General features: G+C 41.9%; 3 protein-coding genes across 3 annotated transcripts; all 3 read left to right on the top strand.

Annotated features, from left to right (window-relative positions):
• Positions 1-209: 209 nt before the first annotated feature.
• Positions 210-4,741, top strand: LOC135329887 (acyl-coenzyme A synthetase ACSM3, mitochondrial-like; the record flags this gene model as incomplete). The annotated part of the gene is made up of 6 exons (XM_064519932.1): positions 210-411; positions 1,134-1,341; positions 1,584-1,727; positions 2,612-2,768; positions 3,696-3,775; positions 4,475-4,741. Coding segments are annotated over 6 exons (948 nt in total), but the record flags the coding sequence as incomplete, so codon positions are not given.
• A 3,706-nt stretch (positions 4,742-8,447) lies between these two features.
• LOC135329941 (acyl-coenzyme A synthetase ACSM3, mitochondrial-like) lies at positions 8,448-12,979 on the top strand (the record flags this gene model as incomplete). The annotated part of the gene is made up of 6 exons (XM_064520301.1): positions 8,448-8,649; positions 9,372-9,579; positions 9,822-9,965; positions 10,850-11,006; positions 11,934-12,013; positions 12,713-12,979. Coding segments are annotated over 6 exons (948 nt in total), but the record flags the coding sequence as incomplete, so codon positions are not given.
• Positions 12,980-16,691: 3,712 nt separating this feature from the next.
• On the top strand, positions 16,692-24,283 carry LOC135329940 (acyl-coenzyme A synthetase ACSM3, mitochondrial-like; the record flags this gene model as incomplete). The annotated part of the gene is made up of 10 exons (XM_064520300.1): positions 16,692-16,893; positions 17,616-17,823; positions 18,066-18,209; positions 19,094-19,250; positions 20,178-20,257; positions 20,957-21,080; positions 22,696-22,823; positions 22,933-23,032; positions 23,477-23,596; positions 23,759-24,283. Coding segments are annotated over 10 exons (1,350 nt in total), but the record flags the coding sequence as incomplete, so codon positions are not given.
• Positions 24,284-25,506: the final 1,223 nt, after the last annotated feature.

Genomic DNA, 25,506 nt, shown 5'->3' with positions numbered 1-25,506 from the left:
ACTAATCCATTCTATCTTGGCCCTGTAACCATTCAGTTGAACTTTATGGCTTACACCCCCCGGTTTATTCATTCATATTTATTATGCCCCAGGTTTATTCAGCATTCAATAAATGATGACTGTTTTCCTTCCTCAGGCTTAAATTAAAGGCAACATGTTCCCTAAATGAAGCATTTGCACTGTGCCCTGTTGTCCTGTAGGAGGGCAAAAAGCCTGAAAACCCTGCATTGTGGTGGGTAAGCGGTGACGGAGAAGAAGTGAAGTGGAGCTTTGAAGAGCTGGGAGTCCTGTCCAGGCAAGCGGCTAATGTACTGTCTGGTGCCTGTGGTCTGCAACCGGGAGACAGAGTTATTTGGATTCTGCCCAGGATCCCGGAGTGGTGGCTGCTGAATGTGGCTTGCATGCGAACAGGTTAGTAAAAGCATAGAAATCATTTATAGCTATAGCTGCTGTCACATACACCGATCATTGCTATTTAATAGACTCAGAACTACAAACATGCTAACGGGGATGATCATCACTGCCATGCTGGTCAACACCCTTCATGCCAAGTTTTGTCTTTATGGTACTTTTAGGATTTTTTGAACATGCTCTAGCTGTTAAGGAAATTCTGGGAGTCCGTGGACCTCTGTCATTCTCCTCTTTCCAGCACTTGTGATGCATCGCAAATGCATCGTCTTCTTAACTTACAATGCAATTAGCACATACTTACCCGAGTGTTTCACATGTTCCCCTGTGGGCTATGTTAAATACTCGGCTTGCCAGTATTTACAGCCCAGAATGTCTCGGGGCCTCACAAACACTAGCAGCATACCCTGTGAGGACAGGTACACCTGTATTTACTAGTGAAGAATACAAATCCAGAGGGGTAGCATGTCCCAGTGGCAATGCTTTCCACCCCAAAAAAGTCCTTCTGTTGGTTTCTTTGGCTGTCCCATGTTGAGCCTAGTATTTTCTAACTTGCAGTGATCCTCCCGTCGAATTTAATGCATGAAAAAGAAGGGTATATTTACAAATGCAGAGCCAAAGCCTGCTTTCAGCGCAGCCCTGTCCCACTAATAAGCACAAGGCAAGCTAGAGACTGTTTCTAGGTACAAGTATTGTTCTTAAATATTGAGAGTATTCTCCTTTAGGAACTGTCCCGATTCCTGGCAGGCAGCAGCTGACAGCAAAGGACATTCTCCATGGACTACAGAAATCAAAGGCAAAGTGTGTCATCACTGATGGTTCTGTGGCACCAGCTGTGGACTCAGGTGGGCCTGAATGGCAGTCTCTGAAAGCCAAGCTGCTTGTATCAGAGGGCCACAGAGAAGGATGGCTGAACTTCAGAGAGCTCCTGAAGTGAGTAACCACTACTGTGAAAGCGCCACAGAAACAATGAAAGGCAAGCACAGTGATTTGTTGTGAACAGGAAATGTTGGCACATGCCAAAATATTTTCCTCCCTTCAGGACTGCACAGTGGGAAAATGTCAATGTTTATGACACTTTTGCTTGCTGCAGAAGTTATTTTAGCCAAGCGTTTTCAAGAATGTGTAATTCACCCTTTCAAATCACTGTATTCCTCATTTTGCACATTTTAAAGGCATGCTCCTTCTGATCACCACTGCGTGACCACAAAGCGTCAAGACCCGATGGCCATCTATTTTACCAGTGGAACTACGGGGGCTCCAAAAAGGACTGCACGTTCCCACAGCAGCTATGGCATTGGCCTCACAGTAAGTGGAAGGTAAGGCTATCACTTTAAATCACAGATGTATTTCTGTAGCTGGTAAATTGGCAGAAAGAAGGGGAAGAGAAGATTTTACCAGCAGCTCTGTGTTTCACTATTTTAAAAAGCAGCAGTTCTATTCAGTCCCAACAAGCCTTTTTTCTGTGCAACAAGGCGTAGTTGGAGGTTAGCTGCCTTAGTGTGTATTGCACTTGGCAGTCATACAGAGTCACTAACCTCTTTTTTCACATTTTCTTTAACTTCTTCTAAACTCTTCATTGTGTATAATTAATAGATTGCCCATTTACTGAACATCAGCAAAGAACAAGTTTATGAGGTGTGTACCGTAAAAAGGGGGAAAAGACATGGCTCTTAGGCTTCTGAATTCATGCGTGACTGCTTTAGAGACAAGTCCCACAGGAACAAAATGCTGATAGTTCCGAACATAGGAAGGACTACACAGGTTCGTGAGATCTCTGAGTTTATAAAACTGTGTTGTTTAGAAAATTGGCGTAGCAATGCATCTCATTCTAACTGGCAAAGAGTAACAAATCAGAAGAGAGCAAACTAAAAAGTAAGTAAACCTCAAAGAATCCTTATCCCTACAATATGATTTCAACAAAACTCCTGCAATCTCATACCTATTTATTCAGCATCCTGTTTCGAGGTGGTATTAGCTTGTCCATCAGTATAATTTTTCTCCTAGAAAAATGCAACATCAGTCTATCCTGATGACATCTTCACTGCACTGTGACCCACTCCCGCTCAGAAATTCCGTCATTTGCTGATCATCATCTAGCCAAGAAAAACAGTGCTTCATTGGCACGTCTGTTGTTGATGTTTTAATATTGGCCCTCTTTCTGCCAAATAGAGATTGTGGACTCTTGCACTGTGTCACCCAGGTACTGGCTGGACTTGACTCCTTCAGATATATTTTGGAATACATCAGACACGGGCTGGGCAAAGTCAGGTTGGAGCAGCATTTTTTCCCCATGGATTCAAGGGGCCTGTGTCTTTGCACATAAGATGCCCCGCTTCGACCCAAGCATTGTCTTTGAGGTAAGCAAGGAGAGCCCAGCAACAGCACTCTTCTCTCTGGCTCGTCCTCCCTAGATTTTCACTTCCCCAGAGCTATTCAGGGGCAGTATGCTGAAGAATTGTGAGCTTCACCAGGAAGTAAGCAACTGGTATTTCAGTAGTGAAGGCTGTAAATGTAAGCCCCCAAACAAGAGAATCTTTAACGTCCCCAAATTTTTGTTCTGTACTCTGCTGAGAGGAGATTCGACTGCCCAAACCTGCAAACATCCATTCCTAGGCCTAAAAGTGAAGCCCGCAAGAAATGGGACAGGAGCTTGTGGAGCGCTTTGGTGGTGGTGTTAAAATGAGTGACAGCAGCAGATAATTGAGAATTTTGGTTGCATGTACTGTAGAACTGCATGTTAAGGAGTGAAGAGGCAGCAAGCCTATATTTCTTTAACAAATGGCACCGGCGTTATATTCTGTTACATCCTCTGCACGCAACTCTGTGAAAAAGACCACCATTATTCCTTTTACACGGAATCCCTTTATCATCATACCCACGTTACTGTGATGGCTGAAAATTGTTAGCTAACATTAAGATCCATTGAAGAACACTTTATCGGTCATTCCCCTCTGGAACGTCTGAAAAAGTAGCCTTATGGTTTCCTTTGTTTTCTACTTAAGTTGGAATTATGAAGAAATTCTGCAAGGGAGACTGAAAAGCTTTCCAGAGCACAAAGCTTGGGTGCGTTGAACTAGCTGTAAAAAGATGTAGATTCTGTTTTGAAGAAGAACCTGTTTAAATAGAACTGCTGTATATTCGTGTTGGCGAGTACAAAGCTAACTGCTTTTGTTCTTGTGTTTTGTAAGCTGAATACAGAGATCGTTATGTTATCTCTTGTGATGTAGGTGAGACCTCACGTGTTTCAGTAGCGACATCTCCTTTTTTTTATTCTAATTCTCTAGAGTCTGTCAAGATTTCCCATAACAGTCTTCTGTTCTGCTCCAACTGCCTATCGAATGTTGGTGCAACATAGACTGTCCAGGTAAGCCAAAGAAAAGATCCTTATTAGTGTATTTGATCAAAACAGTGGACCAAATGCTCTTCTCACCTTGACTTTACTTCAGAGTTACAATGATGTAACAGCAAAGGTAGTCATGTATTTCTCAACATCTTGAATCTGACATATTAGGAACAAAGCCAGAGTAAACATTTCAGGGACAGCGTAACCATCACAGATTCCACAAATTGTAGCAAACTTGCATGAGACTTTGAAAAGCAGTTTAGCTGATGAAATAGTAGGATAATAATGATAGAGCAGCATGATTGACCTATTTTCCAAAGTGCTTTTATAGTTGGATTCCCCTTCCCTTTGTTTTTCCCCTGCATTCCCCCACTACCATGCTCTACAAGAATAGCGCGTGTCAGTGCAGCTTGGCAACTCTCCTGTGACTTTTTGTTACCATTTTGTTGGAGACCCCAGTTTAGATTCTAGGGTTAGAAACACTGTATCAATTACTAGATGTTAAAATAATGGAGAAATAAAAGAGCGTTTGCATTTTTGCAGATTTGTTTATGTTTAGCTCCACACAATTGGAATGGAATGTATAGGACTTGGTGAAGATTTTATTTTTGTGTAGAAAGGACTCCATGATCCAGGAATACAATAAGGAAGGGGACATTGCAGATAGATCACTGTGTCTGCTTAACTCTGCCAATTATTTGCTTTTTCTTTCCCACCAAGCTACAAATTCAGAAGCCTGCGGCACTGTGTGAGTGCCGGGGAGCCAATCAACCCTGAAGTGATGGGAGAATGGGAAGAGCACACTGGGCTGGATATTCACGAAGGCTACGGACAGACAGAAACCGTATGTTCAGACACTTTGCAGCTACAGCAATAAATTCCATTAGGGTTGCCAAGAAAATGTGAAGAAGTCAATTAGAGTAATGAAGAGTGGGAAAATGTAGCTTGTATAAGTCATAGAATAATCATAACAGTTGCCCCCCAAATCCAAGGACTGCTTTTCATGCCAGTGGGCTTTTGGCTTGGGAAGTAAAACAAAAAAGGTGTGTTCCTCATTGCTGCATGCCAAATTTTGCTTGCTAGACTCACCCTGGAATGGTTCTAGGCCGGCAAGTCCAGAGCGGTCCTAGGCCGGCAAGTCCAGAGCGGTCCTAGGCCGGCAAGTCTAGAACCAAGCCCAGAGAACCGTTCTAGGTCGCCAAGGCGAGAACCGTCCCAGACGCACCCTGGTATGGTTCCAGACTCACTGGCCTAGAACACTTTGCAGTCAACTAGTTCTGGGTCATGGTGGGGGTGGTGCCTGTGAAAGTTCCAGATTGAGGGGTTCCTGGAAAGGTTCTGGAGCCAGTGCACCTAGAAGCATTCTAGAGGTGTGGCTCAAGTCTAGAACCATTGTAGTTGAGTGAGTGTAGAACTGAATTGGAGATTCTGTCCAGAACTGTTTTAGGTCAGCAGGAGTCTAGTGCCATTCCAGGTCGAGGTTCCCTGGAAAAGGTTGCAGATTGGGACATTCCTGGAAATGTTCTAGGTTGGCGAGGAATCAAGAATCACTTTTCAGAAGTGCAACAATAAATACATTTTTAAAAGTTGCAGCTCAATACAAGTATGTTTAGAAAAATGAGTATAAATAAAATCTGTATCATGGCAGTGATGTTTAAAGACTGGACTAGTAAAGAGTTTAAAATAGATGATAAAATAGAAGTGTAAAATATTTACCATCAGCTGTTCATACTTTAATTTTAGCACTCGCAGCTTGATCAGTTCTCTCACTTCATTAATGAGATAGTTTATGACATGCTTGAGCAATTTCCACTTTTATTTACTTTAATCAAGCATGTCATTTTGGTCCCATTCTCAGAAGACATATCTAAGATCATTTGACCGTCCTGATAATAGTAAGTAGGAAGAAGTAATTAAGCTTAAGATCTGGACAAAACCCCATCAATTTTCAAGTTCTCATAGAGGGTCTAAGACGCAAGTATTTCCTGTTGGAAGAATTTCCTGCAGTGTTGGAAGAAGTTCCGGGAGAGGTCAAAGCATCTGCATTCGCCGTGAGAACATTAGATTTCTCTTTCAGAGATGCATATTCCCACTTGAAGTATTCACAGCCTTTCTTATTGCCTTCCTGCTTACTGACAGGACAACCACAAAATGCTTTGCCGTGATTTGGACCGGTATTTGATACATACAGTCTTTTAGCTCTTCGACCACAATGACACCGAGGGGGGGTTGGTTTTTCATTTTTGGCAGCTCTTACAGATTGATTCAAATTGACTGTGGAGTTCAGAATGGCAGGAGACACTTTGGACAAGTTTGAACTTCTTGAAGGTAAGCAATGCCTAAAAGATGCAGTCTTCTCTTTCTAGATAGCAAAAGAGTGTTTTTTTGCTGGTGGGAACATTTTTGGACTTGTTGGCTTTCTTTGAGGAGCCTCGGGAGTGGAATCATTTCCAGTTAATGCTGAATGTGCTGAAGTAGCATTTGCCTTTGCAGGTGGTAACTTAAAAGCAGAAAAGTTTGAAGTCTGCCTTTGGACCATTCCTACATTATAGATCATAGTATCAGGACTTTTGTAAACGATAGACTTCCGAGGTTCCACAGGTACCACAGTTTTCCCCAAACTTTGAAGATCTGAACTCATGACAACTGATACTCTAGAAATTGTTGTTTCTTCAGATGCTGTTAAAATAGCTGTACTGGAGTCATCTTTGAATGGAACACAATCTGAATTGTGTTCATGCTGTGATTCTGGTATGAAAGCTACCTCTTCCCAGTCAGTCAGCAGAGAGAAACAATCGGAACTAGTACTAGTATCCTCCTCAGAGATATTAACTGAGGGGATGGTAGTGGAGACAAGCACTAGTCCTGAGCCATGTACTGGAGAGCTGTATTTGGCAGTAGTCGTCAGGTGCCCATTGCGGAACCCTTTCTGAATGCCTGTACCGCGAGATAGCTGTGGCTGTCCAAGAGGAAAAGCAAATCTGTCAGCAGATGCTGTTAAAGAGCTTTGGGCTTGATCATGTAAATCAGTCCTTAAGCTGCTGCTAGATGCAACATGGATGGCTGTAGAGGAATTGATTGTGCTTCTCTCCTGTTGTTCTCCTGTTTGTACGTTGGAATTTATCATAACTCCGGTAGCACTGTTGTGGTTTTCCTCCGCTGGAGAGCTTATTTTGCAAGTTGTATCTCCAGATGTTTCAGGTCTGCTATTACTTCCCAGTGGAGTCTTGTCAGTGAAGTTTATACTCAGTGTTCGGGAAATCAGGTTCCCCTTTGGATGTGCCTAGGGAGTCCCCAAAGAAATGGAGATTTGGGGAAATGAATCCCCAGAAGTAGAAATCAATGCTCTAAATTAATAAGCATATTAGCCTAATGATGTTCTGTTCAATTCATAGTCAAGATGCTGGGTTGTTTATTTGAACAGCTCATCTTTCATCTGGATGCCAGGCTCTGAAGCAAGTAGAAGGGAAGATGTGAGGAAGTTACTAAGCTTAGCCAAAGATTTAGTAACCTTCAGCACACATCCATCACAAATCATCCTCCAAGCAAGATGGGCAGTATTCCGAGAATCATCCAAGCCTTGAAAAGAATGGTTATGTTCATATTCTTCCTTTTAAACTACTGTTAGTGGGGGAAAAGGCATTCAGGTAAGGCTTACATAAATGGAAGGGATTCACGGAACTCTGACACATGGTTTTCTAGAGGAAGTTCGGAAAAGGGCAGTGGCAGTGAAGTTTCCTTTGCTGAACATCTAATGGTCATCTAACCAGAGTTTAATATATGGTCCTGATTACTAACATTCTTGTTTTGTTTTATCACTTATATCAAATTCCGATTGTACTAATATTCTCTTACACTAATAAGATGTCCAGACCTATCCAGTAAGATCAAGTTTCCTTGATTCTCCCTCGATTTCCTTATTCTTCCCCCACTGTCTTTTTCTTTTGAACCCTAATAATTTGACGTTTGGCTGTGTTGTGCAACATACACTTCAAAGGACTAGGCCAGATTTCAGAAAAAAGCATAAACTTAGAGATGACAAACTCTAATCTTTGAAGCATCTGGTCTTTCTTATTTTGATGCTTTTGTTGAACAGAGCATTACGTAACTTGAAAAAGTTACAGTAGCTGTTTAGCTTTATAAAAATATATAAGATGAGAATCATCATATCATACTTACCAGAATGCTCCCGTCCTGCAAAAGCTATCCCCAGATCCTGCAAGGCACCTTTTGGCCCTTTAGGCTTCCTATTCTAGAATAACTAAGAAGAAAAATGCAGGTGATTAATATACAGCATTTCATAGCCTCTTCACGGTAAAGGAAAAACGACTTCAGAAATACCACCTCGCACTTAATAAATCTCAAGGTCACTGTACAAGTCAGGTGTCTGTTTTACAATTGAGGTAAGTAAGCATAAGGGTAAGTAACTTACCCTGTAACAAGTCAGAATGGGAAGAACCATGAATCCCTTCTCTCAGTCTTAAACTAATCCATTCTATCTTGGCCCTGTAACCATTCAGTTGAACTTTATGGCTTACACCCCACGGTTTATTCATTCATATTTATTATGCCCCAGGTTTATTCAGCATTCAATAAATGATGACTGTTTTCCTTCCTCAGGCTTAAATTAAAGGCAACATGTTCCCTAAATGAAGCATTTGCACTGTGCCCTGTTGTCCTGTAGGAGGGCAAAAAGCCTGAAAACCCTGCATTGTGGTGGGTAAGCGGTGACGGAGAAGAAGTGAAGTGGAGCTTTGAAGAGCTGGGAGTCCTGTCCAGGCAAGCGGCTAATGTACTGTCTGGTGCCTGTGGTCTGCAACCGGGAGACAGAGTTATTTGGATTCTGCCCAGGATCCCGGAGTGGTGGCTGCTGAATGTGGCTTGCATGCGAACAGGTTAGTAAAAGCATAGAAATCATTTATAGCTATAGCTGCTGTCACATACACCGATCATTGCTATTTAATAGACTCAGAACTACAAACATGCTAACGGGGATGATCATCACTGCCATGCTGGTCAACACCCTTCATGCCAAGTTTTGTCTTTATGGTACTTTTAGGATTTTTTGAACATGCTCTAGCTGTTAAGGAAATTCTGGGAGTCCGTGGACCTCTGTCATTCTCCTCTTTCCAGCACTTGTGATGCATCGCAAATGCATCGTCTTCTTAACTTACAATGCAATTAGCACATACTTACCCGAGTGTTTCACATGTTCCCCTGTGGGCTATGTTAAATACTCGGCTTGCCAGTATTTACAGCCCAGAATGTCTCGGGGCCTCACAAACACTAGCAGCATACCCTGTGAGGACAGGTACACCTGTATTTACTAGTGAAGAATACAAATCCAGAGGGGTAGCATGTCCCAGTGGCAATGCTTTCCACCCCAAAAAAGTCCTTCTGTTGGTTTCTTTGGCTGTCCCATGTTGAGCCTAGTATTTTCTAACTTGCAGTGATCCTCCCGTCGAATTTAATGCATGAAAAAGAAGGGTATATTTACAAATGCAGAGCCAAAGCCTGCTTTCAGCGCAGCCCTGTCCCACTAATAAGCACAAGGCAAGCTAGAGACTGTTTCTAGGTACAAGTATTGTTCTTAAATATTGAGAGTATTCTCCTTTAGGAACTGTCCCGATTCCTGGCAGGCAGCAGCTGACAGCAAAGGACATTCTCCATGGACTACAGAAATCAAAGGCAAAGTGTGTCATCACTGATGGTTCTGTGGCACCAGCTGTGGACTCAGGTGGGCCTGAATGGCAGTCTCTGAAAGCCAAGCTGCTTGTATCAGAGGGCCACAGAGAAGGATGGCTGAACTTCAGAGAGCTCCTGAAGTGAGTAACCACTACTGTGAAAGCGCCACAGAAACAATGAAAGGCAAGCACAGTGATTTGTTGTGAACAGGAAATGTTGGCACATGCCAAAATATTTTCCTCCCTTCAGGACTGCACAGTGGGAAAATGTCAATGTTTATGACACTTTTGCTTGCTGCAGAAGTTATTTTAGCCAAGCGTTTTCAAGAATGTGTAATTCACCCTTTCAAATCACTGTATTCCTCATTTTGCACATTTTAAAGGCATGCTCCTTCTGATCACCACTGCGTGACCACAAAGCGTCAAGACCCGATGGCCATCTATTTTACCAGTGGAACTACGGGGGCTCCAAAAAGGACTGCACGTTCCCACAGCAGCTATGGCATTGGCCTCACAGTAAGTGGAAGGTAAGGCTATCACTTTAAATCACAGATGTATTTCTGTAGCTGGTAAATTGGCAGAAAGAAGGGGAAGAGAAGATTTTACCAGCAGCTCTGTGTTTCACTATTTTAAAAAGCAGCAGTTCTATTCAGTCCCAACAAGCCTTTTTTCTGTGCAACAAGGCGTAGTTGGAGGTTAGCTGCCTTAGTGTGTATTGCACTTGGCAGTCATACAGAGTCACTAACCTCTTTTTTCACATTTTCTTTAACTTCTTCTAAACTCTTCATTGTGTATAATTAATAGATTGCCCATTTACTGAACATCAGCAAAGAACAAGTTTATGAAGTGTGTACCGTAAAAAGGGGGAAAAGACATGGCTCTTAGGCTTCTGAATTCATGCGTGACTGCTTTAGAGACAAGTCCCACAGGAACAAAATGCTGATAGTTCCGAACATAGGAAGGACTACACAGGTTCGTGAGATCTCTGAGTTTATAAAACTGTGTTGTTTAGAAAATTGGCGTAGCAATGCATCTCATTCTAACTGGCAAAGAGTAACAAATCAGAAGAGAGCAAACTAAAAAGTAAGTAAACCTCAAAGAATCCTTATCCCTACAATATGATTTCAACAAAACTCCTGCAATCTCATACCTATTTATTCAGCATCCTGTTTCGAGGTGGTATTAGCTTGTCCATCAGTATAATTTTTCTCCTAGAAAAATGCAACATCAGTCTATCCTGATGACATCTTCACTGCACTGTGACCCACTCCCGCTCAGAAATTCCGTCATTTGCTGATCATCATCTAGCCAAGAAAAACAGTGCTTCATTGGCACGTCTGTTGTTGATGTTTTAATATTGGCCCTCTTTCTGCCAAATAGAGATTGTGGACTCTTGCACTGTGTCACCCAGGTACTGGCTGGACTTGACTCCTTCAGATATATTTTGGAATACATCAGACACGGGCTGGGCAAAGTCAGGTTGGAGCAGCATTTTTTCCCCATGGATTCAAGGGGCCTGTGTCTTTGCACATAAGATGCCCCGCTTCGACCCAAGCATTGTCTTTGAGGTAAGCAAGGAGAGCCCAGCAACAGCACTCTTCTCTCTGGCTCGTCCTCCCTAGATTTTCACTTCCCCAGAGCTATTCAGGGGCAGTATGCTGAAGAATTGTGAGCTTCACCAGGAAGTAAGCAACTGGTATTTCAGTAGTGAAGGCTGTAAATGTAAGCCCCCAAACAAGAGAATCTTTAACGTCCCCAAATTTTTGTTCTGTACTCTGCTGAGAGGAGATTCGACTGCCCAAACCTGCAAACATCCATTCCTAGGCCTAAAAGTGAAGCCCGCAAGAAATGGGACAGGAGCTTGTGGAGCACTTTGGTGGTGGTGTTAAAATGAGTGACAGCAGCAGATAATTGAGAATTTTGGTTGCATGTACTGTAGAACTGCATGTTAAGGAGTGAAGAGGCAGCAAGCCTATATTTCTTTAACAAATGGCACCGGCGTTATATTCTGTTACATCCTCTGCACGCAACTCTGTGAAAAAGACCACCATTATTCCTTTTACACGGAATCCCTTTATCATCATACCCACGTTACTGTGATGGCTGAAAATTGTTAGCTAACATTAAGATCCATTGAAGAACACTTTATCGGTCATTCCCCTCTGGAACGTCTGAAAAAGTAGCCTTATGGTTTCCTTTGTTTTCTACTTAAGTTGGAATTATGAAGAAATTCTGCAAGGGAGACTGAAAAGCTTTCCAGAGCACAAAGCTTGGGTGCGTTGAACTAGCTGTAAAAAGATGTAGATTCTGTTTTGAAGAAGAACCTGTTTAAATAGAACTGCTGTATATTCGTGTTGGCGAGTACAAAGCTAACTGCTTTTGTTCTTGTGTTTTGTAAGCTGAATACAGAGATCGTTATGTTATCTCTTGTGATGTAGGTGAGACCTCACGTGTTTCAGTAGCGACATCTCCTTTTTTTTATTCTAATTCTCTAGAGTCTGTCAAGATTTCCCATAACAGTCTTCTGTTCTGCTCCAACTGCCTATCGAATGTTGGTGCAACATAGACTGTCCAGGTAAGCCAAAGAAAAGATCCTTATTAGTGTATTTGATCAAAACAGTGGACCAAATGCTCTTCTCACCTTGACTTTACTTCAGAGTTACAATGATGTAACAGCAAAGGTAGTCATGTATTTCTCAACATCTTGAATCTGACATATTAGGAACAAAGCCAGAGTAAACATTTCAGGGACAGCGTAACCATCACAGATGCCACAAATTGTAGCAAACTTGCATGAGACTTTGAAAAGCAGTTTAGCTGATGAAATAGTAGGATAATAATGATAGAGCAGCATGATTGACCTATTTTCCAAAGTGCTTTTATAGTTGGATTCCCCTTCCCTTTGTTTTTCCCCTGCATTCCCCCACTACCATGCTCTACAAGAATAGCGCGTGTCAGTGCAGCTTGGCAACTCTCCTGTGACTTTTTGTTACCATTTTGTTGGAGACCCCAGTTTAGATTCTAGGGTTAGAAACACTGTATCAATTACTAGATGTTAAAATAATGGAGAAATAAAAGAGCGTTTGCATTTTTGCAGATTTGTTTATGTTTAGCTCCACACAATTGGAATGGAATGTATAGGACTTGGTGAAGATTTTATTTTTGTGTAGAAAGGACTCCATGATCCAGGAATACAATAAGGAAGGGGACATTGCAGATAGATCACTGTGTCTGCTTAACTCTGCCAATTATTTGCTTTTTCTTTCCCACCAAGCTACAAATTCAGAAGCCTGCGGCACTGTGTGAGTGCCGGGGAGCCAATCAACCCTGAAGTGATGGGAGAATGGGAAGAGCACACTGGGCTGGATATTCACGAAGGCTACGGACAGACAGAAACCGTATGTTCAGACACTTTGCAGCTACAGCAATAAATTCCATTAGGGTTGCCAAGAAAATGTGAAGAAGTCAATTAGAGTAATGAAGAGTGGGAAAATGTAGCTTGTATAAGTCATAGAATAATCATAACAGTTGCCCCCCAAATCCAAGGACTGCTTTTCATGCCAGTGGGCTTTTGGCTTGGGAAGTAAAACAAAAAAGGTGTGTTCCTCATTGCTGCATGCCAAATTTTGCTTGCTAGACTCACCCTGGAATGGTTCTAGGCCGGCAAGTCCAGAGCGGTCCTAGGCCGGCAAGTCCAGAGCGGTCCTAGGCCGGCAAGTCTAGAACCAAGCCCAGAGAACCGTTCTAGGTCGCCAAGGCGAGAACCATCCCAGACGCACCCTGGTATGGTTCCAGACTCACTGGCCTAGAACACTTTGCAGTCAACTAGTTCTGGGTCATGGTGGGGGTGGTGCCTGTGAAAGTTCCAGATTGAGGGGTTCCTGGAAAGGTTCTGGAGCCAGTGCACCTAGAAGCATTCTAGAGGTGTGGCTCAAGTCTAGAACCATTGTAGTTGAGTGAGTGTAGAACTGAATTGGAGATTCTGTCCAGAACTGTTTTAGGTCAGCAGGAGTCTAGTGCCATTCCAGGTCGAGGTTCCCTGGAAAAGGTTGCAGATTGGGACATTCCTGGAAATGTTCTAGGTTGGCGAGGAATCAAGAATCACTTTTCAGAAGCGCAACAATAAATACATTTTTAAAAGTTGCAGCTCAATACAAGTATGTTTAGAAAAATGAGTATAAATAAAATCTGTATCATGGCAGTGATGTTTAAAGACTGGACTAGTAAAGAGTTTAAAATAGATGATAAAATAGAAGTGTAAAATATTTACCATCAGCTGTTCATACTTTAATTTTAGCACTCGCAGCTTGATCAGTTCTCTCACTTCATTAATGAGATAGTTTATGACATGCTTGAGCAATTTCCACTTTTATTTACTTTAATCAAGCATGTCATTTTGGTCCCATTCTCAGAAGACATATCTAAGATCATTTGACCGTCCTGATAATAGTAAGCAGGAAGAAGTAATTAAGCTTAAGATCTGGACAAAACCCCATCAATTTTCAAGTTCTCATAGAGGGTCTAAGACGCAAGTATTTCCTGTTGGAAGAATTTCCTGCAGTGTTGGAAGAAGTTCCGGGAGAGGTCAAAGCATCTGCATTTGCCGTGAGAACATTAGATTTCTCTTTCAGAGATGCATATTCCCACTTGAAGTATTCACAGCCTTTCTTATTGCCTTCCTGCTTACTGACAGGACAACCACAAAATGCTTTGCCGTGATTTGGACCGGTATTTGATACATACAGTCTTTTAGCTCTTCGACCACAATGACACCGAGGGGGGGTTGGTTTTTCATTTTTGGCAGCTCTTACAGATTGATTCAAATTGACTGTGGAGTTCAGAATGGCAGGAGACACTTTGGACAAGTTTGAACTTCTTGAAGGTAAGCAATGCCTAAAAGATGCAGTCTTCTCTTTCTAGATAGCAAAAGAGTGTTTTTTTGCTGGTGGGAACATTTTTGGACTTGTTGGCTTTCTTTGAGGAGCCTCGGGAGTGGAATCATTTCCAGTTAATGCTGAATGTGCTGAAGTAGCATTTGCCTTTGCAGGTGGTAACTTAAAAGCAGAAAAGTTTGAAGTCTGCCTTTGGACCATTCCTACATTATAGATCATAGTATCAGGACTTTTGTAAACGATAGACTTCCGAGGTTCCACAGGTACCACAGTTTTCCCCAAACTTTGAAGATCTGAACTCATGACAACTGATACTCTAGAAATTGTTGTTTCTTCAGATGCTGTTAAAATACCTGTACTGGAGTCATCTTTGAATGGAACACAATCTGAATTGTGTTCATGCTGTGATTCTGGTATGAAAGCTACCTCTTCCCAGTCAGTCAGCAGAGAGAAACAATCGGAACTAGTACTAGTATCCTCCTCAGAGATATTAACTGAGGGGATGGTAGTGGAGACAAGCACTAGTCCTGATCCATGTACTGGAGAGCTGTATTTGGCAGCAGTCGTCAGGTGCCCATTGCGGAACCCTTTCTGAATGCCTGTACCGCGAGATAGCTGTGGCTGTCCAAGAGGAAAAGCAAATCTGTCAGCAGATGCTGTTAAAGAGCTTTGGGCTTGATCATGTAAATCAGTCCTTAAGCTGCTGCTAGATGCAACATGGATGGCTGTAGAGGAATTGATTGTGCTTCTCTCCTGTTGTTCTCCTGTTTGTACGTTGGAATTTATCATAACTCCGGTAGCACTGTTGTGGTTTTCCTCCGCTGGAGAGCTTATTTTGCAAGTTGTATCTCCAGATGTTTCAGGTCTGCTATTACTTCCCAGTGGAGTCTTGTCAGTGAAGTTTATACTCAGTGTTCGGGAAATCAGGTTCCCCTTTGGATGTGCCTAGGGAGTCCCCAAAGAAATGGAGATTTGGGGAAATGAATCCCCAGAAGTAGAAATCAATGCTCTAAATTAATAAGCATATTAGCCTAATGATGTTCTGTTCAATTCATAGTCAAGATGCTGGGTTGTTTATTTGAACAGCTCATCTTTCATCTGGATGCCAGGCTCTGAAGCAAGTAGAAGGGAAGATGTGAGGAAGTTACTAAGCTTAGCCAAAGATTTAGTAACCTTCAGCACACATCCATCACAAATCATCCTCCAAGCAAGACGGGCAGTATTCCGAGAATCATCCAAGCCTTGAAAAGAATGGTTATGTTCATATTCTTCCTTTTAAACTACTGTTAGTGGGGGAAAAGGCATTCAGGTAAGGCTTACATAAATGGAAGGGATTCACGGAACTCTGACACATGGTTTTCTAGAGGAAGTTCGGAAAAGGGCAGTGGCAGTGAAGTTTCCTTTGCTGAACATCTAATGGTCATCTAACCAGAGTTTAATATATGGTCCTGATTACTAACATTCTTGTTTTGTTTTATCACTTATATCAAATTCCGATTGTACTAATATTCTCTTACACTAATAAGATGTCCAGACCTATCCAGTAAGATCAAGTTTCCTTGATTCTCCCTCGATTTCCTTATTCTTCCCCCACTGTCTTTTTCTTTTGAACCCTAATAATTTGACGTTTGGCTGTGTTGTGCAACATACACTTCAAAGGACTAGGCCAGATTTCAGAAAAAAGCATAAACTTAGAGATGACAAACTCTAATCTTTGAAGCATCTGGTCTTTCTTATTTTGATGCTTTTGTTGAACAGAGCATTACGTAACTTGAAAAAGTTACAGTAGCTGTTTAGCTTTATAAAAATATATATCTATAAGATGAGAATCATCATATCATACTTACCAGAATGCTCCCGTCCTGCAAAAGCTATCCCCAGATCCTGCAAGGCACCTTTTGGCCCTTTAGGCTTCCTATTCTAGAATAACTAAGAAGAAAAATGCAGGTGATTAATATACAGCATTTCATAGCCTCTTCACGGTAAAGGAAAAACGACTTCAGAAATACCACCTCGCACTTAATAAATCTCAAGGTCACTGTACAAGTCAGGTGTCTGTTTTACAATTGAGGTAAGTAAGCATAAGGGTAAGTAACTTACCCTGTAACAAGTCAGAATGGGAAGAACCATGAATCCCTTCTCTCAGTCTTAAACTAATCCATTCTATCTTGGCCCTGTAACCATTCAGTTGAACTTTATGGCTTACACCCCCCGGTTTATTCATTCATATTTATTATGCCCCAGGTTTATTCAGCATTCAATAAATGATGACTGTTTTCCTTCCTCAGGCTTAAATTAAAGGCAACATGTTCCCTAAATGAAGCATTTGCACTGTGCCCTGTTGTCCTGTAGGAGGGCAAAAAGCCTGAAAACCCTGCATTGTGGTGGGTAAGCGGTGACGGAGAAGAAGTGAAGTGGAGCTTTGAAGAGCTGGGAGTCCTGTCCAGGCAAGCGGCTAATGTACTGTCTGGTGCCTGTGGTCTGCAACCGGGAGACAGAGTTATTTGGATTCTGCCCAGGATCCCGGAGTGGTGGCTGCTGAATGCGGCTTGCATGCGAACAGGTTAGTAAAAGCATAGAAATGATTTATAGCTATAGCTGCTGTCACATACACCGATCATTGCTATTTAATAGACTCAGAACTACAAACATGCTAACGGGGATGATCATCACTGCCATGCTGGTCAACACCCTTCATGCCAAGTTTTGTCTTTATGGTACTTTTAGGATTTTTTGAACATGCTCTAGCTGTTAAGGAAATTCTGGGAGTCCGTGGACCTCTGTCATTCTCCTCTTTCCAGCACTTGTGATGCATCGCAAATGCATCGTCTTCTTAACTTACAATGCAATTAGCACATACTTACCCGAGTGTTTCACATGTTCCCCTGTGGGCTATGTTAAATACTCGGCTTGCCAGTATTTACAGCCCAGAATGTCTCGGGGCCTCACAAACACTAGCAGCATACCCTGTGAGGACAGGTACACCTGTATTTACTAGTGAAGAATACAAATCCAGAGGGGTAGCATGTCCCAGTGGCAATGCTTTCCACCCCAAAAAAGTCCTTCTGTTGGTTTCTTTGGCTGTCCCATGTTGAGCCTAGTATTTTCTAACTTGCAGTGATCCTCCCGTCGAATTTAGTGCATGAAAAAGAAGGGTATATTTACAAATGCAGAGCCAAAGCCTGCTTTCAGCGCAGCCCTGTCCCACTAATAAGCACAAGGCAAGCTAGAGACTGTTTCTAGGTACAAGTACTGTTCTTAAATATTGAGAGTATTCTCCTTTAGGAACTGTCCCGATTCCTGGCAGGCAGCAGCTGACAGCAAAGGACATTCTCCATGGACTACAGAAATCAAAGGCAAAGTGTGTCATCACTGATGGTTCTGTGGCACCAGCTGTGGACTCAGGTGGGCCTGAATGGCAGTCTCTGAAAGCCAAGCTGCTTGTATCAGAGGGCCACAGAGAAGGATGGCTGAACTTCAGAGAGCTCCTGAAGTGAGTAACCACTACTGTGAAAGCGCCACAGAAACAATGAAAGGCAAGCACAGTGATTGGTTGTGAACAGGAAATGTTGGCACATGCCAAAATATTTTCCTCCCTTCAGGACTGCACAGTGGGAAAATGTCAATGTTTATGACACTTTTGCTTGCTGCAGAAGTTATTTTAGCCAAGCGTTTTCAAGAATGTGTAATTCACCCTTTCAAATCACTGTATTCCTCATTTTGCACATTTTAAAGGCATGCTCCTTCTGATCACCACTGCGTGACCACAAAGCGTCAAGACCCGATGGCCATCTATTTTACCAGTGGAACTACGGGGGCTCCAAAAAGGACTGCACATTCCCACAGCAGCTATGGCATTGGCCTCACAGTAAGTGGAAGGTAAGGCTATCACTTTAAATCACAGATGTATTTCTGTAGCTGGTAAATTGGCAGAAAGAAGGGGAAGAGAAGATTTTACCAGCAGCTCTGTGTTTCACTATTTTAAAAAGCAGCAGTTCTATTCAGTCCCAACAAGCCTTTTTTCTGTGCAACAAGGCGTAGTTGGAGGTTAGCTGCCTTAGTGTGTGTTGCACTTGGCAGTCATACAGAGTCACTAACCTCTTTTTTAACATTTTCTTTAACTTCTTCTAAACTCTTCATTGTGTATAATGAATAGATTGCCCATTTACTGAACATCAGCAAAGAACAAGTTTATGAAGTGTGTACCGTAAAAAGGGGGAAAAGACATGGCTCTTAGGCTTCTGAATTCATGCGTGACTGCTTTAGAGACAAGTCCCACAGGAACAAAATGCTGATAGTTCCGAACATAGGAAGGACTACACAGGTTCGTGAGATCTCTGAGTTTATAAAACTGTGTTGTTTAGAAAATTGGCGTAGCAATGCATCTCATTCTAACTGGCAAAGAGTAACAAATCAGAAGAGAGCAAACTAAAAAGTAAGTAAACCTCAAAGAATCCTTATCCCTACAATATGATTTCAACAAAACTCCTGCAATCTCATACCTATTTATTCAGCATCCTGTTTCGAGGTGGTATTAGCTTGTCCATCAGTATAATTTTTCTCCTAGAAAAATGCAACATCAGTCTATCCTGATGACATCTTCACTGCACTGTGACCCACTCCCGCTCAGAAATTCCGTCATTTGCTGATCATCATCTAGCCAAGAAAAACAGTGCTTCATTGGCACGTCTGTTGTTGATGTTTTAATATTGGCCCTCTTTCTGCCAAATAGAGATTGTGGACTCTTGCACTGTGTCACCCAGGTACTGGCTGGACTTGACTCCTTCAGATATATTTTGGAATACATCAGACACGGGCTGGGCAAAGTCAGGTTGGAGCAGCATTTTTTCCCCATGGATTCAAGGGGCCTGTGTCTTTGCACAGAAGATGCCCCGCTTCGACCCAAGCATTGTCTTTGAGGTAAGCAAGGAGAGCCCAGCAACAGCACTGTTCTCTCTGGCTCGTCCTCCCCAGATTTTCACTTCCCCAGAGCTATTCAGGGGCAGTATGCTGAAGAATTGTGAGCTTCACCAGGAAGTAAGCAACTGGTATTTCAGTAGTGAAGGCTGTAAGTGTAAGCCCCCAAACAAGAGAATCTTTAACGTCCCCAAATTTTTGTTCTGTACTCTGCTGAGAGGAGATTCGACTGCCCAAACCTGCAAACATCCATTCCTAGGCCTAAAAGTGAAGCCCGCAAGAAATGGGACAGGAGCTTGTGGAGCGCTTTGGTGGTGGTGTTAAAATGAGTGACAGCAGCAGATAATTGAGAATTTTGCTTGCATGTACTGTAGAACTGCATGTTAAGGAGTGAAGAGGCAGCAAGCCTATATTTCTTTAACAAATGGCACCAGCGTTATATTCTGTTACATCCTCTGCACGCAACTCTGTGAAAAAGACCACCATTATTCCTTTTACACGGAATCCCTTTATCATCATACCCACGTTACTGTGATGGCTGAAAATTGTTAGCTAACATTAAGATCCATTGAAGAACACTTTATCGGTCATTCCCCTCTGGAACGTCTGAAAAAGTAGCCTTATGGTTTCCTTTGTTTTCTACTTAAGTTGGAATTATGAAGAAATTCTGCAAGGGAGACTGAAAAGCTTTCCAGAGCACAAAGCTTGGGTGCGTTGAACTAGCTGTAAAAAGATGTAGATTCTGTTTTGAAGAAGAACCTGTTTAAATAGAACTGCTGTATATTCGTGTTGGCGAGTACAAAGCTAACTGCTTTTGTTCTTGTGTTTTGTAAGCTGAATACAGAGATCGTTATGTTATCTCTTGTGATGTAGGTGAGACCTCACGTGTTTCAGTAGCGACATCTCCTTTTTTTTATTCTAATTCTCTAGAGTCTGTCAAGATTTCCCATAACAGTCTTCTGTTCTGCTCCAACTGCCTATCGAATGTTGGTGCAACATAGACTGTCCAGGTAAGCCAAAGAAAAGATTCTTATTAGTGTATTTGATCAAAATAGTGGACCAAATGCTCTTCTCACCTTGACTTTACTTCAGAGTTACAATGATGTAACAGCAAAGGTAGTCATGTATTTCTCAACATCTTGAATCTGACATATTAGGAACAAAGCCAGAGTAAACATTTCAGGGACAGCGTAACCATCACAGATTCCACAAATTGTAGCAAACTTGCATGAGACTTTGAAAAGCAGTTTAGCTGATGAAATAGTAGGATAATAATGATAGCGTAGCATGATTGACCTACTTTCCAAAGTGCTTTTATAGTTGGATTCCCCTTCCCTTTGTTTTTCCCCTGCATTCCCCCACTACCATGCTCTACAAGAATAGCGCGTGTCAGTGCAGCTTGGCAACTCTCCTGTGACTTTTTGTTACCATTTTGTTGGAGACCCCAGTTTAGATTCTAGGGTTAGAAACACTGTATCAATTACTAGATGTTAAAATAATGGAGAAATAAAAGAGCGTTTGCATTTTTGCAGATTTGTTTATGTTTAGCTCCACACAATTGGAATGGAATGTATAGGACTTGGTGAAGATTTTATTTTTGTGTAGAAAGGACTCCATGATCCAGGAATACAATAAGGAAGGGGACATTGCAGATAGATCACTGTGTCTGCTTAACTCTGCCAATTATTTGCTTTTTCTTTCCCACCAAGCTACAAATTCAGAAGCCTGCGGCACTGTGTGAGTGCCGGGGAGCCAATCAACCCTGAAGTGATGGGAGAATGGGAAGAGCACACTGGGCTGGATATTCACGAAGGCTACGGACAGACAGAAACCGTATGTTCAGACACTTTGCAGCTACAGCAATAAATTCCATTAGGGTTGCCAAGAAAATGTGAAGAAGTCAATTAGAGTAATGAAGAGTGGGAAAATGTAGCTTGTATAAGTCATAGAATAATCATAACAGTTGCCCCCCAAATCCAAGGACTGCTTTTCATGCCAGTGGGCTTTTGGCTTGGGAAGTAAAACAAAAAAGGTGTGTTCCTCATTGCTGCATGCCAAATTTTGCTTGCTAGACTCACCCTGGAATGGTTCTAGGCCGGCAAGTCCAGAGCGGTCCTAGTTCGGCAAGTCTAGAGCGGTCCTAGGCCGCCAAGTCTAGAGTGGTTCTAGGTTGGCAAGTCTAGAACCGAGTCGAGAACCGTTCTAGGTCGCTGAGTCTAGAACCGAGTCTAGAACGGTTCTAGGTCGCCAGGTCTAGAACCGAGTCGAGAACCGTTCTAGGTCGCCAATCCGGAACCGAGTCTAGAACGGTTCTAGGTCACCAGGTCTAGAACTGAGTCGAGAACCGTTCTAGGTCGACAAGTCGAAAACCTTTCTAGGTCGCCAAGTCTAGAGCCGCTCGCAGACTCCCCCTGGTATGGTTCCAGACTCACTGGCCTAGAACACTTTGCAGTCAACTAGTTCTGGGTCATGGGGGGGTGGTGCCTGTGAAAGTTCCAGATTGAGGGGTTCCTGGAAAGGTTCTGGAGCCAGTGCACCTAGAAGCATTCTAGAGGTGTGGCTCAAGTCTAGAACCATTGTAGTTGAGTGAGTGTAGAACTGAATTGGAGATTCTGTCCAGAACTGTTTTAGGTCAGCAGGAGTCTAGTGCCATTCCAGGTCGAGGTTCCCTGGAAAAGGTTGCAGATTGGGACATTCCTGGAAATGTTCTAGGTTGGCGAGGAATCAAGAATCACTTTTCAGAAGCGCAACAATAAATACATTTTTAAAAGTTGCAGCTCAATACAAGTATGTTTAGACAAATGAGTATAAATAAAATCTGTATCATGGCAGTGATGTTTAAAGACTGGACTAGTAAAGAGTTTAAAATAGATGATAAAATAGAAGTACTAAGTGTGTATGCTGCCTAGATAACCTCTTCCAGCAGTCAGCTGCATTTGCTATGCAAAGAGCACTTACCTGCTTATTAGTTAAGCTGTGCTGATCCTAAACTTGTCATTGGGATGAAAAATATCGGGATAGGAGATGCTAGCAGTACAAAGGAGGGAAAAAAACCCAGAACATTACAGGATAATCACTTAAAAGCAAATTCTCAGGACCATTTGCTTGCATATTTCGTGCAACCTTCAGTGGTTCCTAAAGCCATAAGCCATAATATGGTATTGTTAGAACTTGAAGTCACAACTGGTAAAATGTACTCATGTATCACAGTTTGTTTTTTATTCCTAGTTTTGTAGCTTCGTAATGTTGAATTAAGAATTCCGCATTATGCGTTTCCTGTATTACAACTCACTTGAATTTAATGCACATGACCATATGTACCAGTCTAAGAAGCTGACTTTTTCAAATATTTGCGTGTACTATAACTTAAATACTGACTATGCTAGAGTACAATTTTCATTTATTTTCAGGCAATTTTGTTTGTGAAATGCAATGTAATGTTTCCTAGGATGATCCAGAGAAAACCGAGGCAACAATACGCGGGAAGTTTTACGTCACTGGAGACAGGGGGATTCTGGACGAAGACGGATACTTCTGGTTTGTTGGAAGAGCTGATGATGTCATCAATTCTGCTGGGTAATTTAATGCTTGTAAACAAGCCCTCATTAAACTTGGATAATCCTGGTGATTCAGCCATGACATTGTGTTATCAAGCATAACTCAGCCCCTTTCTTCCATTTTAAAGCTATCGCATTGGCCCATTTGAAGTAGAAAGTGCCCTAATAGAGCATCCTGCAGTGGTGGAAGCAGCAGTTGTCAGCAGTCCGGACCCCATCAGAGGCGAGGTAGACAAGTTAAACACGCTTATCGTCTCATCCATAGCTTTGTGCATGGCAGAGCTAATAAAGGCCGACTCCCAGCGGATTTGCCTAGCTGTTGGTTGAATTTTTAAGCTAAATTTGAATCAGTATTTGCACCCTAGAAGACACTGGAGACTCCACATAGGAGCAAACTGTCCAAGATGATTGCCCTGTTGCCAATAAGACAAAAGTAGCATATGAAGCTTTTCCTGTCACTGAAATACTTAGTGCTTGGTATGTTTTGAGCATGCATAAACTGCCTCCCCAGTCCAGACAAATACTGAGCACACACAAATGTTGAGAAAGCTGTCTGCCCTATACATTAGTTATTCTGCAGTTTGTCTGCAAATGTTTTGTTTAAAATTCACATCTTACTGTTGTGTTATTGTTTCATTGGCATTTGAACCCCTGCTCCCTTATTTTTTTAAGGTAGTGAAAGCCTTTGTTGTTTTAACATCCAAGTATGTTTCACATGATCCAGAAAAACTGATGCATGAGCTACAGGACCATGTTAGGAAAGTTACTGCTCCATGCAAGTATCCTAGGAAGGTGGGTGCTCAAACACAACTCTTTTAATTATTCATCACCATAGAAGAGTTGGCATTAACTACTATATGACTCACAAATATATGCCACTGAGGTTAAGAAAAAGTCAAACTTTCAGTAAATGGTATTTTATCTTTTACTGCAATTTCCCCCCTCTCCTAATAGATGGAGTTTGTTCAACAGTTGCCAAAAACTGTTAGTGGGAAGATCAGAAGAAATGAACTGCGCCAGAAGGAGTGGAGAAAAGTTTAGAATTACTTGCTGCTTTTTTATATCTTTTACAAAGTCAGATATTGCTGATTTACCCTGTAATGTAAAGTAAAAGACATTATATTACGGCCTTCTTAGTTTAGGTTTTCACAAATTCTGGTCTGACTCCCAGCCCTTTGGCTGTCCCACATGCTACAGTAACAGCCCATGGCAAGCAAACAGGCAGAGTGATACAAATGAAATGGGAAACACCGACAAGAGCACCGTAGTTGGTCCATGTTAGATAAATGTAATAAACAATTGTAGGCATTTTGTCTTTATTGTTGCTTAATTCAAATAAAACAGGAAAAGTTTGAGAGCGCTGTTGCTTGGAGAATCACTTTTCAGAAGTGCAACAATAAATACATTTTTAAAAGTTGCAGCTCAATACAAGTATGTTTAGAAAAATGAGTATAAATAAAATCTGTATCATGACAGTGATGTTTAAAGACTGGACTAGTAAAGAGTTTAAAATAGATGATAAAATAGAAGTGTAAAATATTTACTATCAGCTATTCATACTCGCAGCTTGATCAGTTCTCTCACTTCATTAATGAGATAGTTTATGACATGCTTGAGCAATTTCCACTTTTATTTACTTTAACCAAGCATGTCATTTTGGTCCCATTCTCAGAAGACATATCTAAGATCATTTGACCGTCCTGATAATAGTAAGTAGGAAGAAGTAATTAAGCTTAAGATCTGGACAAAACCCCATCAATTTTCAAGTTCTCATAGAGGGTCTAAGACGCAAGTATTTCCTGTTGGAAGAATTTCCTGCAGTGTTGGAAGAAGTTCCGGGAGAGGTCAAAGCATCTGCATTCGCCGTGAGAACATTAGATTTCTCTTTCAGAAATGCATATTCCCACTTGAAGTATCCACAGCCTTTCTTATTGCCTTCCTGCTTACTGACAGGACAACCACAAAATGCTTTGCCGTGATTTGGACCGGTATTTGATACATACAGTCTTTTAGCTCTTCGACCACAATGACACCGAGGGGGGGTTGGTTTTTCATTTTTGGCAGCTCTTACAGATTGATTCAAATTGACTGTGGAGTTCAGAATGGCAGGAGACACTTTGGACAAGTTTGAACTTCTTGAAGGTAAGCAATGCCTAAAAGATGCAGTCTTCTCTTTCTAGATAGCAAAAGAGTGTTTTTTTGCTGGTGGGAACATTTTTGGACTTGTTGGCTTTCTTTGAGGAGCTTCGGGAGTGGAATCATTTCCAGTTAATGCTGAATGTGCTGAAGTAGCATTTGCCTTTGCAGGTGGTAACTTAAAAGCAGAAAAGTTTGAAGTCTGCCTTTGGACCATTCCTACATTATAGATCATAGTATCGGGACTTTTGTAAACGATAGACTTCCGAGGTTCCACAGGTACCACAGTTTTCCCCAAACTTTGAAGATCTGAACTCATGACAACTGATACTCTAGAAATTGTTGTTTCTTCAGGTGCTGTTAAAATAGCTGTACTGGAGTCATCTTTGAATGGAACACAATCTGAATTGTGTTCATACTGTGATTCTGGTATGAAAGCTACCTCTTCCCAGTCAGTCAGCAGAGAGAAACAATCGGAACTAGTACTAGTATCCTCCTCAGAGATATTAACTGAGGGGATGGTAGTGGAGACAAGCACTAGTCCTGATCCATGTACTGGAGAGCTG

The sequence above is a fragment of the Dromaius novaehollandiae genome, chromosome 14, assembly GCF_036370855.1.
Source record: "Dromaius novaehollandiae isolate bDroNov1 chromosome 14, bDroNov1.hap1, whole genome shotgun sequence".
Classification (NCBI taxonomy): domain Eukaryota; kingdom Metazoa; phylum Chordata; class Aves; order Casuariiformes; family Dromaiidae; genus Dromaius; species Dromaius novaehollandiae.
The sequence above is the reverse complement of the archived record's forward strand: the minus strand, read 5'-3'. Positions and strand labels throughout refer to the sequence as shown.